General features: G+C 42.2%; 2 protein-coding genes across 2 annotated transcripts; both read right to left on the bottom strand.

Annotated features, from left to right (window-relative positions):
- On the bottom strand, positions 1-4,512 carry cpb1 (carboxypeptidase B1 (tissue)). The gene is made up of 11 exons (XM_068304252.1): positions 4,398-4,512; positions 4,248-4,323; positions 3,874-3,998; positions 3,502-3,601; positions 3,308-3,409; positions 3,077-3,181; positions 2,851-2,961; positions 2,626-2,716; positions 2,043-2,245; positions 710-794; positions 1-448 (listed from the first exon to the last, which is right to left on the bottom strand). Exons 1-11 carry the CDS (start codon positions 4,460-4,462, stop codon positions 261-263), a joined length of 1,251 nt encoding a protein of 416 aa, XP_068160353.1. The 5' UTR covers positions 4,463-4,512; the 3' UTR covers positions 1-260.
- A 176-nt stretch (positions 4,513-4,688) lies between these two features.
- Positions 4,689-15,292, bottom strand: agtr1b (angiotensin II receptor, type 1b). The gene is made up of 4 exons (XM_068304253.1): positions 15,110-15,292; positions 14,198-14,373; positions 10,944-12,281; positions 4,689-6,845 (listed from the first exon to the last, which is right to left on the bottom strand). The coding sequence occupies exon 4, from the start codon at positions 6,735-6,737 to the stop codon at positions 5,652-5,654; it is 1,086 nt and encodes a 361-aa protein (XP_068160354.1). The 5' UTR covers positions 6,738-6,845; positions 10,944-12,281; positions 14,198-14,373; positions 15,110-15,292; the 3' UTR covers positions 4,689-5,651.
- Positions 15,293-18,704: the final 3,412 nt, after the last annotated feature.

Below are 18,704 nucleotides of genomic sequence, written 5' to 3'. Positions count from 1 at the left end.
CATTCACCACACATCAGTGTTTTATTCTATATTCTCACGGATGACGAAGATGCTGCGTTGTCATACACACAAAGAATTTATTCGGCATACGAGGATGGATCATTGATTTTATTGTTTTGTACTCATCTTGACATTCTGTCACACGCAGCGAGGAAACATGGCGGGTGGTGCACGTATCCATGGATACAGGCTGGAGATTGGAGGGGCTGGGGGCTGGTACAGAGGAGCTGAGTTGGCAGGGGTCCTGGCAGTTCCACTCTTTAATAGAGGTTCTTCTGCACGTAGGAGGCAATGTACTTGACGGCCAGCATAGTCTCCTCACATGTGGGCTTGATCTGAGACTCGGGTAGCAGGAAGCCGTAACGACCAGTGTCACGCAATTCGAAGGTGTAGGAATACTTCACTCCCAGGTCGTAGGCCCAATCATCGGAGCCTCCAGCAGCAGGGTCTGAGGACAGATAAGGAGAGGGAGGTTATTCAGGATTGGATATGTTGATGATTTGAGGCAGCTTGAATCTGTTTTCATATAAAGATTACGCCTGAAAATCCTTTGTGTGGTAGGAATACTTTTATTTGCACGAGAGTCTCTTGCCCTTTTGTTCCCTCTGTGGGTCTCTACTCTCAAATCATCCCGAGCATGAGTCACATTATTATAAGTGGAGCATACACTATCAATATACTCATTCCCTATGGAGACAAATACACTTACAAATGGTTGTAGCACCAGGACCACTGGTGTAACGGGTACCATACAGACTGCGCAGAGCAGCGGAGGCTCCCTCAGCAACCTTCAGCTGCAAGACAAAGAAAAACAATTCCATTACATGTTGTGCAAAGCCAAAGTTCAGTATCTGCAAAAATACTACAGCTTTTTGTGTTTTTATTTAAAAGTTAGTATAAAAAATATGCACATATTTTGCCCAGGAGCTTTTATCATTCGCTGCTCATGTTCAAACAAAAAAAAAAATTTTTTTTTACTGATATTACAAACAACTGTTAAAAAAGCCTCTGACAGGAAATGAAATCTCCAGTGTAATCCACAAACAGGAAATTATATTTCTGGGAGGAAAGATGATTTAAGATAGATTCGCTGATTTATTTTGTTCTGTAAAGTGTCAGAAGAGATTTTAAATTATAAGTGAGTAAAAGTGAGGCAGAGACGTGTGATTTGCCTCGGTTAGTGCGAGAGCTGAAGCAGGGGTGTGAGTGTTAACTGTGTAGCACTCGGACACCCCAGTGAGACGCAAAAGAGCCTCGAGAAACAGGCGAAGGAGAAAGGAGTAAATGATTTGCAGCAGTTAAGTTTGTCCTTTAGATAAGAGTCATTATGGGACTTGGGTGAGTTCTTGCTTAAGCTTTTGGAAACACCTTTGGAGATGTCATAATTGGCTTCTATTACATTTTTTGTACATCAGACCATTTTTTTGTAGTTTTGATTTGCTGCTTGCCTTTAACTTAAGGCATTTCATTTTATACAGCTCACATCTGGTGATCTCTGGGGGTAGAAGTAGCTCAGTCCACTAAGGTCTTGGGCTGGGGGACCCGAGGGTTCAAGGCCTATGTGGACCAAACGTTTGGAGTGTGAACTGGCAATGGAGAGTTGCCAGGTCATCTCCTGAGCAGTGCTGACTTGCCCTTGAGCAAGGCACACCAAGAAGGAGCTGCCCGCAGCTTTACCTCTCACTTAGGGAAAAAATTATTTCCCCAAGGGGAATATTAAAGTAACCTTCTTCTTCATCTAAATTTAATGTAGATGTACCAAAACACATTTTTGACTAATTGTATATGAAAATCAGCTGTCACTGTAATCTATAAAATGAGACTCCGACATTTATATGATCGTTCAATGATGAATCAAATTGATTCAAATTTAAAATATCTATGTATGTTTTATATATTAGGGTCAGGGTTAGTTGCTCTACACACTGCCGTGACAAACAATTATGAAGCCACTGTGACTGACAATGTTAGCTAATGAAGTCACTGTCTTTTCCCAGCTGTATGGACAGTACTCATATTTATAGACCACACTAATGTCTCACCAGCTCACTGTGGTCAGCAGCCAACTCGTAGGTGTAGGAGTAGGGGAACAGAAGCAGCTGTGAGTAGGAGTGGATGGTGAGGTAGGCCTTGATGATGGATTTGTTTCTGCGGATGAAGTCGACAACATTCTTGACTTCGATCTCAGACTCGGGGCTGTACCCACAGAAGGTGTCACTGCAGGGGTTGCTGGAGGCTCCGAGGGCTGCAAGGACAAATGTGTTCTAAAAAACAAGGGCTGCTTCAAGTACATCTTCACTCTTCTCTTACATCATCGACTGACGAGTACAAAGCAACCCAAGAGCCTTTAAGTTGTCGAAAATAATCACAGTGATGTCACAGGAATGACATCAGGGTGACATCTGTCTCAAATCAAAACTGCAAGTTAAGAAAAAGAGATTGCCGTCCAAACTAGAAGTGTGGAGTTTGAAACATCCAACTGTTTGCTAGTTGAATTGAATGTTCTGCCAAGTTGCATTTTGGGAAATGTGTGACTCATATTTGGCACTAAAGGTCAGGATATCTTTGCCTCTGCTGCACAGATTCTGAGGACCATAGTTAAGATATAAACCGTCCTTCACTTACTGCACCAGCCAGCGTCAAAGTTCCTGTTGGGATCGGCTCCAATGCAGCTGGATCCAGATTTCCTGGAGCGAGTTTTCCTCCACATCCTGGACTGAAGTCCCCATAATGGACAAAATAAACATGTCAGACATTCAATAAACATATCACTATGTTCTGCAACATCGCCAGAACAGCATGCCTCCAACAGAGTCAGACAATGTACTCTGGCTTGAAGATGTAGCGTACACTCTTATGGGAGTAGTCATAGCCGTCGATGTTGAAGACAGGCAGGACGAAGACATCCATCTGGTCCAGCAGGCTGGTCATCTGATGGTCACTGCCATAGGTGGACAGAGCCTGAAGAAGAAGAGAAAAACATTATGTGCTATAATCAGTGTCTTTATCAGTGTCTTTGTCTTTAATCAAGTCTTTATGTAAATGTTTGCCATGGCTGTCCAGGCATCTTTCTTACCTCCTTGACAAACCACTGGCAGAAAGCAGGAGAGATCCACTCTCTGGCATGGATACCGCAATCCAGGAAGATAGCAGGTTTAGAGGAGCTGGACTTCGCACCGATCTGCAATTGTCAGCAGTAATCACAAGATATTGGTTAGATGTAGAAAAAAAAAAAAAAAATATATATATATATATATATATATATATGCTCGCAACATTATTCAAATCAAGAAGCAAAAAATACTACCTTGAGAAGGGTCATGGGGCGTCCCTCGTAAGTGTTTCCAATCACCTGTTTGCTGATCAGTTTTGTGTTGGAAGAGGAAATAGAATGAATCCAAGAGTAGATCTAAAATTAAAGAACACATAATACGTCACACATGTTTATATACAATATTGTGCGTGTATGTTTGTGTGTGTGGGTGTGTACACAACGCTTACTTTGTCCCAGCTGTTGTACTTGGTGTAGCTGTGGGCTCTAGGAGATGGCTCATTGTCAACCTCGGCGTCAACAGCAGCCTGAACATCCTCAATGAGGACTCTGAGAGAGACTCAGTATTAAAACAAGATACAGTATTTTCCGCATGATAAGGCGCACTGGACTATAAAGCGCACCTTCAACAAATGGCATATTTTAAAACCTTTTCATATATAAGGTGTACTGAATTATAAGGTGCACTGTCAGTTTTTGAGAAAATGAAAGGCTTTTAGGTGTGCCTTATAGTGCGGAAAATACTGTAAGCATATTACCGTAGACGACTACTGCTTAAAATGTTGACAGTATAAATCTAAAAAAGAATTCTGCTGCTTTACTCGTAGTCTATGTCACTCTGCTGCAGGATGGTGTACACCATGTCGAGGTACACGGCGGGGACACGGATGTCCACATCGATGTCAATGGTCACCGTCTCAGCGCTGTCAGGGCTCCAGAAATCCACCTGCAGATGGCGCCAGAGTCAAACACATGAACAGTCGAGATGGTTTCTGATCAGATATTATCAACTTACTCAAACCAAGAGCCACTAAATATGGCTGAATTTATGTAAATATTTAAGAAGATATGAATTTATTATTAGGGGGACTCATAAATTGATGAATGAATTTCCCCCCCCACCATTAGTAGACCAATCAAATCCTTGCAGTGAATGAGACAAAAAATATATATATGAGAGAATGCACCAGGGTACCTCAATGCTCTTAGCCAGGTCCTTAATGAGGGTTACATGCTCATCAAGAACAGGCTTCAGTCGGAAGACTTTTTCTCTGGAGAAGGAAAAATGAGAGGAATCATAAGGACAGTAGGTCCACCTTCCTGTTACAGAGTAAAAAAGATTTACCCCTCAAAGCGAGCGACGTCAGCCACGGCCACGGCCACCAATCCCAAAAGCAGGAGGACCCTCATGTTGGAAGTGAGGCTGATCCCACAGCTCGACAGCCCTTATAACCCCAGTCTGCTGCCCCTCCACCAGCCCCCATATGTGATCCAGCAACATGTCACACAATCTTCCAAAATACATCCTGTACTGTGCTCACGTTATCTGCAGGTGCCTTGTGGAGGCGTGGGGGCCGGGTGGTGCATGAGGTGTGATAACAAATAGTCAAAAGGAAAGCTGAAGCCAAAGTCACTGGGATTGGATTCCAGTGTTTGTCTGTTTTTATTTTCTTAAGGTGAAAAAAAATCAATTTACTGTAAGGCTGTGTACATTTTTCATTTTATTTATATTTTCATATATTCACAAATTATACACTTAAGAGTGTAGGAAAACAAAATCATGTTTAACATGTTTAAATAACACAACGACGACCACCGAATATATCGACAATGATCACCCAAACCTGGAGTAGCTGAGTAGAACTCTTATAAATATGGTCATATATTACTCCTAGACAAGGTGACATTAACAGCATTTCAATCTCATCAAGCAACATACACTTATACATTAAAAGGAGAACATTATTTGGTTTTACAACATATACCACACCACAAAAGTGTCTAATATGTTATTAACTGATGTAAAGTTACATCACTTTTTTTTTTTTGAGTACACTTCAAAATGTTCCACGTAAACAACTTCTGGCAGAGTATGCATGGCTGGATTATAATTATTTCTTTATTCATCTATTTGTGGCTACTTAAGCACTTCCTCACTGTTCCGACTGTTAAACAACCTGCTGGGCCCACAGGCACACATCCATGGACAATATATTACTGCACCACTTCTTGAAAGCAATAGTGCCAAAATCCTGCAGGACACATGTTATATTTCTTTCAATATAAATAATTCGATAATTATGAATAGTCTTGTCCGCTCCACTGTTAATGTCCATTTTTTTAAAGCTTTGCCAGTTTTTCGTGATGAATTTTGAGCTGCAGTTCTAGTTATTCTGCAGGTAAATATTGCACAAGGTAGCAAATGTCTCCTGGCTTTATTATAAGGGGACATTAATACAATTTTTATACCATTCTACATGGTACAGTGCTTATAACTTAGTTGGAGTTTTAAAGTGTGGATTTTCTCCAACACTGGCCCCCTTTACCACAGTATAAAAGAGCAAAGAGAGTGAACGTCTACACTCTTTAAATTTCTTTCTCACTTAATTTCAAAGGAGGCTTTACTTTTAGTAGTGAGGCTCAGGGCCTCAGAGGCCCGGAAAGAGAGGGCGCTCATCTTGGAGCTGATGCTCGGGTGAGGCCTCGTCGGCTCGCCAGGCGAGCAGCGCAGGAGGCGCAGTAAGTTTTTGCGGAAGTTGTGCCCGACAAAGCCGTAAACAATAGGGTTAAGACAGCTGCTGAAGTAGGCGATACAAATGGTGAAAGGCATGGCCGTGTCTATTATCTCCAGGATTGCACAATTCTCTCCCAATATCAGCTGGATAAGCACTTCCATGAAGTGAAACACCTGATGGGGCACCCAGCACACGAAGAAAGCAAGGACCGCTGCTGCAAGCATGCGCAGTACTTCATCATCCCGGGAACGGGAGCTTTTCTGAATTTGTTTCGTCCCCAGCAGCGCACGCCCAATGAGGAAATAACAAGTGATGATGATGATGAAGGGTGCCAGGAAGCCCAGAAGGCTTTTCATGATGTTGATGGCCAGTAGGACCTGCTTGAAGCTCACAGAATTTTCAAATTTCGAATGCAAAATGCCACAAAGAGTTTTGTTTGAGTTTGTGACGTTGTAGACATCCCTTGTCACAGCCGTAGGCACGCTGAGCACCGAGGCAAAAAGCCAGATCAACACACACGTGACGCGTGCGTACCCTACGGTACGATACCTTCGCGATCGCACCGGGTGGACGATGGCGAGGTAGCGGTCAATACTAAGTGCTGTGAGGAAGAATACACTGGTGTAGAGGTTGAACATCGCCAGCCCTGCACTGGCCTTGCACAGGAATTCTCCAAAACTCCAGTGGTAGCCTGTGGCAGTAAAGGTGGCCCACATGGGCAGAGTGATGAGGAACGTGAGGTCTGAAATAGCCAGATTGAGCACAAAGATGTTGGCTACCGTCTTGAGCTTCATGTAGCAGTAGATGACGGCCACCACCATACTGTTCCCCACAATGCCAATGAGAAAGTTGCAGCAGTAGACGATGGGTACGAAGATGAAGATGAACTCGTGCTCTCCAGAGATGCCACATGTCAGATTTATTCCTTCTACCTCCGTTATATTCTGCATTTTCCCTTTTTTAGTGCCAGATCCCAGGACTTTTAAAACAGGCGGCCCTGTCGGCAGGGAGTGTCTGTGTGACTGATGCAGGCCTTGGGCTAGGGGCCTCAGCGAGTCCTATAAAAGAAACACAACAAAAATGTCACAGGCAGTCTTGGGAAAGAGCCATCATTACTGCTGGCATGGCCCATAAACGCTAATCCACACGAGCACCCATGAAAGTGCTAACCCTGCATCAGCTCATTAAAGTCCTGCACATTAAAGCCATCCTGACTCTTTATATTATTTCTGTACGATAAGAAGCCATGAAAAAACAGATGTTGTACATTATTCAATATTCCAAAAAATGCCCTTTGAAACACCATTATTCAGTTTTTCTGCTTGCTCCTTTGTGCTTTAAATTGTCTTTTGGGGTAATGAAACAGTAAAACTGTACAGTGTGTATCGAATGGCCCGTCCATCTGGGTGGACTGTCAGCACCCGGAAGGAGAACATTTACGCCTTGCGTTATGACCTGTATTAATGAAGACTGTCTGGCAAAGTGAGAGCGTGGATAACAACACCATTAAACACTGAGGTACTGCGAGGAGCAGGGAAGGGAGACAAAGAGAGGGTTGAGGCTCCAGTCACTGTAAAAGACATGTCACGTTTCAAACCCTCGGTGTGCAGAGATACATTGTACCCAGCATGAGAACTTCTAATCAGCGCACACCTAAACAAACAGGACAGCAGGGATCCGGCTCTGTGGAAACTTTGCGCTGTGAGAAAATCAAACCTGCGTGCTGTGGAAAATTTGCCTAGGGGGCTACTTTTTGCTTCATTTGTATGAGCAGAATGTGAAATGGGAGTAAAACACAAATTCTCCCCATTATTGAGAGTCTTCATGTTTATTAGAATAGCTTAGTGGGAGTCATTAGTGGGGCTGATGTAATAATATTAACATAAGCCCGATGTATATACTGCTATAGCTGCAAAAGATGGTTTCTGCTGCCATTTATATGAAAATGATGTTCGTGGTTTAAGCCAAACAGATGCCAGGAGAGGAAAGAAATTGTGAGCTCAAAAGAACCCAGCATATGACACTAATAAAACCACAATTTGATAGGTTGGTTGTAGAATTTGAAGTATGAAAAAAAAACAGACAAAATGTAGACCTGCTGTACAAACTGCAACAAAAAAAATAGGAAATCTCAGATTTGAAGTTTGAAGCAGGTGTGTTGCCACAAGATGGCATTCTAGCATTTTACATACTAGTCTAGTACAACAGTGTCACTCTGTAAAGCACGTGCATTCAATCTGTGTAGTTTTAATTTTAAAATGTATTTAAAAATTCCTCTTTGCTTTTACAGAAATGCAGCCACTATTGGTTCCTTCACTAATATTATGAACTGCAACTACAAACCCTTTTAAAAACCCTTCCTCATCTATACTCCTGGCTGGCATCACGACTGTCTGAGCCCCTCTGGTAGAAATATTTTATCTCTAAGTCAAAGATCTACCTCATTTTCCACCGGGATCCAGCAAATGAATTCTTCGGGAAAAAGAATTCGCTAAAGCAACAGCCATATCGATTACAGATGTTTGGACTGTTGAGTGTGGAAGACGTTTTGATGCCAAGGGCAACAGAAATAATGAAATATCTCTCAGAGTTTCCCGTACAGACCTGGTCTAGTGGGTATAGGGTAGAGCACCAACACAGATGTCACCCCTTGGATTTACTGTGCAGGTGTTTCTGTCTTTAATGAGTAAAACAGTGGGTGGCTGTAAATTTAAACTACACACAAGAAGGCAAGGAAACATGAATAAATTCACAGTTTAGAGCTTTAAAACCGTTTAAGATGATCTCTCGATGCTGCAACGCTTGCTGGTAACCGCACATGGAAAGATGGGAGGGGGGGAATAGACACCTCATGGTTTTTACTATTATTGATACAGTTGGCATTTAACTGCCTGTAGTTTTCCATGAGAGAGATGCTCAAGGCGAATGGACATTTGTGGGAAGCGAATATAAACAAGGCTGAAAGTTATTACCGCCTATATACAGTATGTAAGTGAGCCACATCGTAAAGGTAAGGTGGCGCGGACAGAGGGCGACTCGGAAGCAGGCAATTTAGTGCAGCCGTGTCCACCGAGATATCTCCGAGTGAGATGGTGCATTACTGAATGACAGCCATAAACCCTGGGTGACCACAGACAGGAAGGCAAACACCCACTTCACAAGGTCAGGGAGCAAGCTGCATCCTCTCGGACACAACAATGGACGAGGCCTGGTGGTGTTTCAAACGCACAGCCGCTCAGGCTTAATGATAAAATTAGGATCGGTAGGAAGTTTGGGGACGCCTGAACCCGTAGGTTCAGAGGGCGAGACCTGGACGGCTCTGCAGTGGTGGCATTCCATTTTTAATCTTATTCTCGGGGATCATGGGAATGTTTTACAAAGTTAAACCTCGTGAAGTTAACGGCCTCCGTTGGCTGAGTTTGGAGAGAATCGCAGTTCCCATCAACAGAGTTATCCGGGGCCGGCGGAGGCCTGAGCACCACCACTCCGACATGAGCACCACCATCTGGCTGCTGGTGGACAGACATTAAAATGTTTGGTTGATGGAGTTAATGATTTATATCAGCCCATTATGAAGTGAGGTTAATCATACCAGGAGCAAAGCACCTCAGCCTCTTTTCCTCATGATCATGTTCTCATCCGGACCTCATTTCATACCTGCTTCCCATCGCTGGAAACTTTCAGCTCTCCCCACCTTTGGGTTTAACACCTAGGTTCCCGCTAACAACAAATATTGGCTTTAAAATAGGATCACACCTTACTATGTCGCTCCTTGTAAAGTAATTACAGGTACATGGGTGCAGACGAGCGTACTACACCTCGGACTCAGCCTCCTTTGATTCTGTCTCAACTTATAAGGGTGTCACTTCAAATGAAGAGTGTTCTAAGTAGGAAACTTTACCAAGTGTAAACTCACTCAGAGTTATGGTATGAAAACAAACAAAGCACACTTTAATTTTCAGAATGAAAGGAGTAAATGTGTGTGTGTGTGTGAGAGAGAGAGAGAGAGAGAGAGAGAGAGAGAGAGAGAGAGAGAGTGACAGTGTCCATGACCTAAATGACAGCTTGCATTCTGCTAGCAGGAGAGGGGCTAATGGAAATATTGGCATAAGAGATCATGGTTGCATTTTTCTGTTTATAAAACCGAGCTTTCACGTCACTCGCACAATTAAACAGCACAAACTTAAGCCCATTAAAATTCTCATTATTTCCTGATCTGTATTTTATTGAATATGCCACTGGCGAAGATTATGAACGTTTTTCTCTGCTACTTGTGTTCAATCATGAGTATAGGTTGTTAGACCATTATTTCACCCGAGGACCAGGGATTAGATTTAATAACACATTTAAAAAGCTCTTAGAGCAGGTTTGTCTTCAATGTGGGAGCATTAGGGGGTAAAGTAAGAGCCTGCAAATTTAGGGGTGTGATGCTGGGAAACCTCCACTCCAAACGTGGGGAGAAGCCTTGACTTCTTCTCGTCTTTCTTCCTCAGCATGCTCTCACACCATTTCTCTTTTAAATGGAGTGTCGGAAATTATTATGTCTTTTTTCTCCTCCATTAATTAAATCTGTGCATGCAACCTTGATTCTTCACCATCTTCCTTTTTCACATTAGGTCTAAACTCTAAGTAAGGATTTGTAGGAGCACAGGATGAAGTAAGGATTTGCAGGAGCACAGGATGAAGATTTATTTCCCTTTAGGAATACGAGACAATGCAAACTTTCTTTTAGGACGACATCCCTCTCTTCCTACAGCTGCATAATCAGTTCTGGATTCTTCTCAAATCCACCGCACGGCAACAGCGGGTCTTTTTAGGGCTCTATAGACACAGGACGTTCACTTGAACAACTTGAACAAACAGCGACAACAGGTAGCTCCTATTACGTCAGTGAACACATCCAACATCTCGTACGCTCCTTACATCATGTGGGTTCCCAAGGTAATGTCACAGATTTATAACAAAGGGCTCGTGAGATAAATATTTACAGGAACTGAAAGCTTTTATGAGCCTGAGAAATGTAGGAAAACTAGACCTGGTTGAGATTTGCAAAAATAACGACAGACTTTTTCATAAAGTTGAATTCAAAGAGAGTGTAGACTCAGATAAGTCCTAAAAAGTTAGTGTTCAGGGAGTCCTGTCCTGTGAGCTCATACCTGTGGTGTGGAACCAGGAGGCTGCTGATCCTTCCAGAGCCGGACGGACGGAGACGGAGAGAGACCACCGCAGCGTCCCAGTGGCTGCCTCTGATTTAACTTAACTGGTGGAGCGAGACGAGCAGGAATACTGTCTGACACACAAACACACACAACCACACTCACACACTCCGTATTCTCCCTCTTTCTCCCTCCCTCTCTATCACACACACAACAATGATGAATGAATTATGTTTTGTCCGAAGCCATCCTTGTCTGTGACCAAGAGCGCATGTACACACACACACACACACACGCACAAGACCTTTCACAATAGCACCTCTCCTCCACCTCCTCCTTCCCGTTCTTTTTCACTCCTCTCTCCAATCACTTTCTCTCTTCCCTCTTTCTTAAAATCTGTTTCTAATTACTCATTTTTGTTCCCTTGTGATTGTGATATATGTTCTTGTTTTTGACAGGTGGAGCTGATTAAAGCACTGAATCTAATCCCGTTGCATAATTTGGGTGATCAGTTTGTTATTACAGATTCAGACACAGACTTGCATCTACATCACCATCGTTAATCTCACTTTAATACCTCAACTACCTTCCTTTCCCCACTGGCTATCATCTCTAATGCTATGACAGTCGGCTGTCCTTTGTCCTCTGCACAGCATGAAAGGAATGGATAGACTCTGATTGTGATTGGACCTGTCAACACACTGTATTAATAGCAGACACAAGCTCACCCTTAGCTTAGATCAGAGTGTATCAGGGCTCTGAGTAGGGGAAACCGCTGGCACTCTGAGAGTTCAGTTACCACTTTTCTTTCGCTTGTTGCTGGGCTTCCTCAGAACATTTCCCATTTTCCATTGTGGTTCAGCTGTCTGTCATATGTCAAACTTTTTTTTAAAGCATACGCATTGGTAGTGTGTGTGTGAATCATGTGCAGGTGTGTCAGAGTGACTGAGGCGACAACTCCCCGCTGTCAAGTCGGCTTTGTCGGGCTATTTGAATGTGATTGAGGCACTTGCTAATGAACACAACTGGTAAAACTGTACCTCACAGGATAATTTCATGCACAATAAAAGAATCTGAAGCCTTTACAGTTGTGTAATCCAGATGTAATAAGAGTTTCTATTTTTACTAAGGCACACCTTGGAACCAAGGATATTTGTCTGTCACTATTATCGTCTTTCTCCAGGTCATGACAGGTGTTGATAACTGGCTCACAAATTCACTTCTCTTAGCTGGAGAGTATGTATTGCAACTGTCATAGAGATGGATAGTGATGGATGTTATCCTCAAGTTCCCCTCCGTTTCAGCGTCTGCAGTGTTGATGAAGAATAAAGCCATCACCTGGGTCGCAGACAAATAAGAAAAGAAAGAAAAAATAAACACCTGGCTAAGTAGAGGTCCAGTTTGGTGGCTTTTGGTTACTCGTGTGTGACATAGCCATTGGAGAATGATCACTGTTAGTGAGCTTTCAAAGGTTTGAAGCTCTTTGGAGGGTGAAAAGGCAGCACGCAAAGAGATCTAGACAATCTTTTGCAAATACATAACATGCAGCAGATTGCCGATCAGCTGGAGCAGGTTGCAGAGAGGTCTACGGTCTCTGCACACTTCAATAAAGCCATTTACATCTCCAGAGGATTATGATCAGACCCTGTGAATGATAAGAATCATCCATTAGATGGCTGCTATCTTATTGCATATCCCGATCAACAGTGAGTGACAACGTATCAAATTGCCTGGTCTGGGTGTTGCTGCTATGAGAATTATCAACAATGTAAATCTGACCTGCGGGACCCCTCAGGAAGTTAGTTCTGTATTGAGGTTTGAAACTACAGTTTTCTCCACAAGAAAAAAACAATTCTCTGCAAGGACAGGATGTTGTTGCAACACCAAGTACTAAAACACTGATTTGAGGCCCTTCGGAATGCAAACAGAAACAGATGTTGATGACTTGAAAATGGGGATCTGGAGGAAGATGATTAAATGAGCTTTTCTATGCGGCTCCACGTTTTATGAAAGAATGGGTGGTGTTTCGTTCAAGGTTGTGGTTGATGCATTAACAAAACAAAGCTCCCTGTCCTGAATATGAACCCTCTATAACAATACATCATCCCAGAATTATTTCTGTGTATTGTGCAACATGTAGGAATCTGCTGTAACTAAAATCCAAATAATGCAATCACGTAACATCTGTTGGGTCATACATCATTTCTGGGTGAGTAAGGTCAGAAAAGAGGAAAAAACTGCATCTCAAGTGCTCATAACCCAGAGGTGTAATAACGGGTGATGTTCTTGCTAATCAAATCACCGTAACAAGATTAGCTGTGTTAGCACCTATGCTTTACTAGGATGAAATGATGACCATGTAATTACTGGTAGCACAGAGCACTGCAGGGAACAGTGGCCTTTTACACCAAAAACAGCACAGGCAGTAAAATGTCAAACCCTGGCATTGCCACCTGCTGCTGAAAAACAACATCCTGCAAGGTCTGAAGACCAAGCTTCGATGGTAAACCACTGTGCAGGTGAGTTATCTTGCGCATCTATAATTAAATATATTTAAAATTTTGCATGGTGTCAAACAAAAAGCCACGGGTGAATTTATTATTTTTTTAACTAGTTAAAAGTGTTCAACTCAATTTAAATATGCCTGTTTCGTCACATGTTTTTCATTAAAGTTTGCTAAAAACAAACTGCCAGTTTGCAAAGCAAAACACACCTGGATTTGACTAACATGTAGTCATAAGGAACACAGTCAGTTTTCCTGTAAGGGTCTGTTTCAAATCTTGCTTCCTCATTGTTCCCAAATGAAATATATTCATAGAACTGTTTCACAACAGCAGACATTTCTGATTCTGCATGGCAGGAATAGCACAGGTGGAACTAATAACAGTAAGGATGTCTATGTTCCAGCAATTACTGCAATGAAAGGTAGCATCAATAATGTCATTTGATACACACGTGTTTCACGCAGCAATATGCAGTGGTCGGTTTGTCGTTTCCTTTTAAGGCATTGCCAGCAGTGGAGAATGTATTAATATCACACTGTGAAAATAACCATTCCAAACCAATATTAAAACAAAAACAATTATGATAATAATATTTTTACTTAAGTGTATGAGTTCATATAAATTAGTTATATTCCACTATTGCAGAAAGAAAAGTCAATATAAATACAGTATGCTATATTAAACGTAGAAACCAGGGGGAGGTGAGCAATAATGATGAACTGATGAATGTTAGGAAATCTAGGAACTCACAGAGCGCATTCCTCCAACACCCCCACTGAACTCTGAACAATGGGAAATTCGTTTCCAGATGATGTCATCTAAAATCTTGCCACAATCATCATTGTGCAACAAAATCGATTGGCAGATGTCAGAGTTGAAGAAGACCAGATCTCTCCGTTCCTTAGATACCCGGACAGTGTGTTCATCTATTCCAGAAATGGCATGAGACAAAGATGTCAGATTTCAGTAAATGACAAGGTGAAATGGATCGTAAACTTTGCAGAGGGTTTATTCAGTGGCATCAGATCTTACCAAGAGCACATAAAGAGTCTAAACTATGTTATGAACTCATATTCTCTCTGGGAGGCTCTTTTCACCTAAATTGTTTCTCATCTCATAGACAATACAGAATCTTCCTGGCATATTTTGACCATCTATTAGATGGTTTCTGCTATTTGGTCTGAACACTCTGACATTCCAGACTTACATTTTATCACCCAGATCTTCAGTGCATGAGGAACAGAACATTCAGTGCTCAACACATGTAGAACCATATGTTTAAGTAATCTGACTCACTTATACTCGCTTGACAGTGAACAACCCTTAGAACCATAGTTATAATGTACTGTATATAAAATTATTACATGATTGAGTAAATATTTTGACACAGATCAACAGTTTTTGTGTCATTGCATCCAGGGCACAGTACATGCATGCAGACCTACTCCTCATATGCAGAAACAAATGTTTATCATCAAATGTTTGCCAGTCATGAACAAAATATTATTTTCAAAATGTCAGATGCAGTTTCAGTTTTACATGCAATCCATTCGAATTCTTTTCAATCTGTACCGTTGTACAGTAGAATTGAAGTACCACGTGAACGGCAACTTGTAAACAAATAGCACAACCGCATCAATCATCTCCTTTCTCCCAGCGTACCTGAACGCATCATCACGGCGGTCTAAATCAACGCGCTACAGTAATGATGCTGCAGATGTAGCTAGCTTGGTGCTAGCTGCCTCCTCCTGCTGCTAACACTGTATAAACATTTGGTGAACTGACTTTAGCGCCCTAATTATCACTGGTGAAACTAGCGCTCCCTCCAGCTGTTTCCCTCCTGGTCCTTCCTCCCTTGGCCTCCAAACTGAACTTCAGACCGGAAGTCAGTCTGCGGATGTCATATTTCAGCTGTGCATGACGTCACCAAGGTAAGAAGTTTGTTGTTTGTTTTACTGCACGTTATACGTACGTGTTTTTAGGTTTTGTTGTTGTTTTTTTTGACAAAATTGTTTGTGACCAAGTTCTTTTCTTTTGCTTCTGATTCCACTCCTGCAGCTTTTTTCATTGTGCTCTTTTGTGTTCCATAAACACTTTTGATAAATTGCATTGCAATACCTCAAGCAAAGCTTCACGCTATTAGAAAATAAAACTGACTTTGCAATGATTTCCTTCCTAGTGATATATAGTGACGTGGAAAAAATCCAATAATTTAAACCAAATGACGTGAAAGGCTCAGAGGACTGAGGAGAGTAGACAGGAGTACAGGGAGATGCAGCGTAAGGTGAAGGTAGAGGTAGCAAAGGCCAAACAAGGGGCTTATGATGACTTGTATGCTAGGTTAGACAGTAAGGAGGGAGAGACTGATCTATACTGGTTGGCAAGACAGAGAAAAATAGATGGGAAGGACGTGCAGCAGGCTAGGGTGATTAAGGATAGGGATGGAAGTCTATTGACAGGTGCCAGTAGTGTGATTGGAAGATGGAAAGAGTACTTTGAAGAGTTGATGAATGAGGAAAATGGGAGAGAACAAAGACTAGAAGAGTTGACTATTGTGGACCAGGATGTAGCAAAGATTAGTCAGGATGAAGTGAGGAGGGCATTGAAGATGATGAAGAGCGGAAAGGCACTTGGTCCTGATGATATACCTATGGAGGTTTGGAAGTGTTTAGGAGAGGTGGCAGTAGAGTTTCTGACTGGGTTGTTCAACAGGATCTTAGGTAGAAGATGCCTGAGGAATGGAGGAGACATTTGTTGGTGCCCATTTTTAAGAACAAGGGAGGTGTGCAGAGTTGTGGCAACTACAGAGGAATAAAGCTGATGAGCCATACAATGAAGTTATGGGAAAGAGTAGTGGAAGCTAGACTAATGGCAGAAGTGAGCATTTGTGAGCAGCAGTTTGGTGTCATGCCAAAAAAGAGTACTACAGATGCAGTATTTGCTTTGAGGATGTTGATAGAGAAGTACAGAGAATGTCAGAGGGAGCTGTATTGTGTTTTTGTAGATCTGGAGAAAGCTTATGACAGGGTGCCCAGAGAGGAACTGTGGTATTGTATGAGGAAGTCTGGAGTGGCAGAGAAGAATGTTAGAGCGGTGCAGGACATGTATGAGGACTGTAAGACAGTGGTGAGGTGTGCTGTAGGTGTGACAGAGGAGTTCAAGGTGGAGGTGGGACTGCATCAGGGATCAGCTCTGAGCCCCTTCTTGTTCGCTATGGTGATGGACAGGCTGACAGACGGGGTTAGACAGGAATCTCCATGGACTATGATGTTTGCAGATGACATTGTGATCTGTAGTGAGAGCAGGGAACAGGTGGAGAAGCTAGAGAGGCGGAGGTTTGTCCTGGAAAGGAGACGAGTGACGGTTAGCCGCAGTAAGACAGAGTACATGTGTGTGAATGAGAGGGACCCAAGTGGAAGAGTGAGGTTACAGGGAGAAGAGATCAAGAAGGTGGACGATTTTAAGTATTTAGGGTCAACAGTCTAGAGCAATGGAGAGTGTGGAAAAGAGGTTATGAAGCGTGTACAGGCAGGATGGAACGGGTGGAGAAAAGTGTCAGGTGTGATGTGTGATAGAAGAGTTTCAGCTAAAATGAAAGGAAATTTGTACTAAACTGTGGTGAGACCAGCAATGTTGTTTGGTCTAGAGACAGTGTGACTGAGGAAAAGACAGGAGACAGAGCTGGAGGTAGCAGAGATGAAGATGCTGAGGTTCTCTTTGGGAGTGACCAGGATGGATAGGATCAGGAATGAGTACATCAGAGGGACAGCACATGTTAGAGGTTTTGGAGATAAAGCCGGAGAGGCCAGACTGAGATGGTTTGGACATGTCCAGAGGAGAGATACTGAATATATTGGTAGAGGGATGCTGAGAAGGATGCTGAGTTTTGAACTGAGTTTTGGTCTTCCTCTAGGCAGGAGGCCTAGATTTGCTGTGGCGACCCTTGAAGGGAAAAGCCGAAAGGAGAAAAAGAAGAAGGCGTGAAAGGCTCAATTTTGAAAGAATGAAAGATTAAATCAGAGTGATGTTGTTGACATAATTTAGTTGGGTGATGTCAGCCCTTAGGTTCGAGGTCAAATGCGGAATTGTAAAAAATATAATAGATTTGCAGAGTCGTATCTTCCTGTAATTGTCCTTATTTGACCTTGTCCAGCATTGTGGAGGAAATATCAATGTGGGAGGAAAGCCACGTGAATTCTGTTTCTGACTGTCCACACTTTGCCACATAAGGAGGAATCAAATATGTATTGGATTTTGGAACAGATTGGCATTAAAAAGATCAGTTGTTGTAGTCGCAGTGCACGAAAAAAAAAAATTAACCACAACCTTTGGGTCTTGTAGGTGCAAAAACATCTGATTTGGGAAACTTAAGCCTGCATTGTAAATGAAGACGTTGTATTTTGCAGAAGCTATCTTTGTTGGAAACAGCCTTCACACAGAGGTATTCTGGCAGGTTGTATTGACTTACAATTGATTTGCAGGCATTGAGAATTTACTTTTCTAACAAACTTCTATCATTCAGAATTTGATAGTTTTCACACTGAGGTTTTTGTCCATTTTCATGTCAAAAAGGTTCAGCTATGCTTCAAAACTCAACCTTTCCACGGACACCTTATCGAGATTTTTCCATCAGTTATTAAGTTATGTACAAATAAGTATTAGCCCTGTCCTTACACCACAACTTGGCAGAGCCTTGCAATAACATTGGATTTACTGAAATCTACTTGTGACCTTTGTCCTGTGGACTCCATCTTCGTTGGCTGCTGTTATTTGTTTATTGCCACATTAACCTTGCATTTATGCCGTAATGGTCATCTCTTGTGTTTATTTGTTGCTCTCTGTGGAAAGCGTGGAACTGAAATCTCTACACACGGTTGAGCTATTTCCCAACCGTGCTTCCAAGCGGCAGCAGAAAGCAGCTGCCGTTGATTCAGTTGCTGCTTATAGGTTGCTGTGAGCATGCTCCACCTCCACCACACCAACGCCACCAACTTACTCAAAGCTCTCCAATGAGGAGGTGCATTTATTATCTTTGCACCCCAATTTTTGCTGTGCTGATAATTTGTGTGTATTTCATGTGTACACACATTGTCAATGCAATAGATTGTCAATGCAATAAATCATAATTTGGAATCCCTTTCTTCTGAAGTTTCATTTAGTAAAAAAAAAAAATCTTACTGATTTGCTTCTATGGTGTAGAAATAGAAATACAAATCCAGTTCAATTAGATTCAAACGGCTGAAAATTAAAAAATTTA

The sequence above is a fragment of the Antennarius striatus genome, chromosome 20 (assembly GCF_040054535.1).
Source record: "Antennarius striatus isolate MH-2024 chromosome 20, ASM4005453v1, whole genome shotgun sequence".
In the NCBI taxonomy this organism is placed as follows: domain Eukaryota; kingdom Metazoa; phylum Chordata; class Actinopteri; order Lophiiformes; family Antennariidae; genus Antennarius; species Antennarius striatus.
The sequence above is the reverse complement of the archived record's forward strand: the minus strand, read 5'-3'. Positions and strand labels throughout refer to the sequence as shown.

Excerpts from the sequence above, each read along its gene's own strand:
- cpb1 (XM_068304252.1), bottom strand. The coding sequence starts at position 4,462 with ATGAGGGTCCTCCTGCTTTTGGGATTGGTGGCCGTGGCCGTGGCTGAC. Across the intron at positions 3,182-3,307 it reads GCCCCATGACCCTTCTCAAG|ATCGGTGCGAAGTCCAGCTC; the intron begins GTAGTATTTTTT and ends TGACAATTGCAG. Across the intron at positions 449-709 it reads TCCTGGTGCTACAACCATTT|ACCCTGCTGCTGGAGGCTCC; the intron begins GTAAGTGTATTT and ends ATCTGTCCTCAG.
- agtr1b (XM_068304253.1), bottom strand. The coding sequence starts at position 6,737 with ATGCAGAATATAACGGAGGTAGAAGGAATAAATCTGACATGTGGCATC.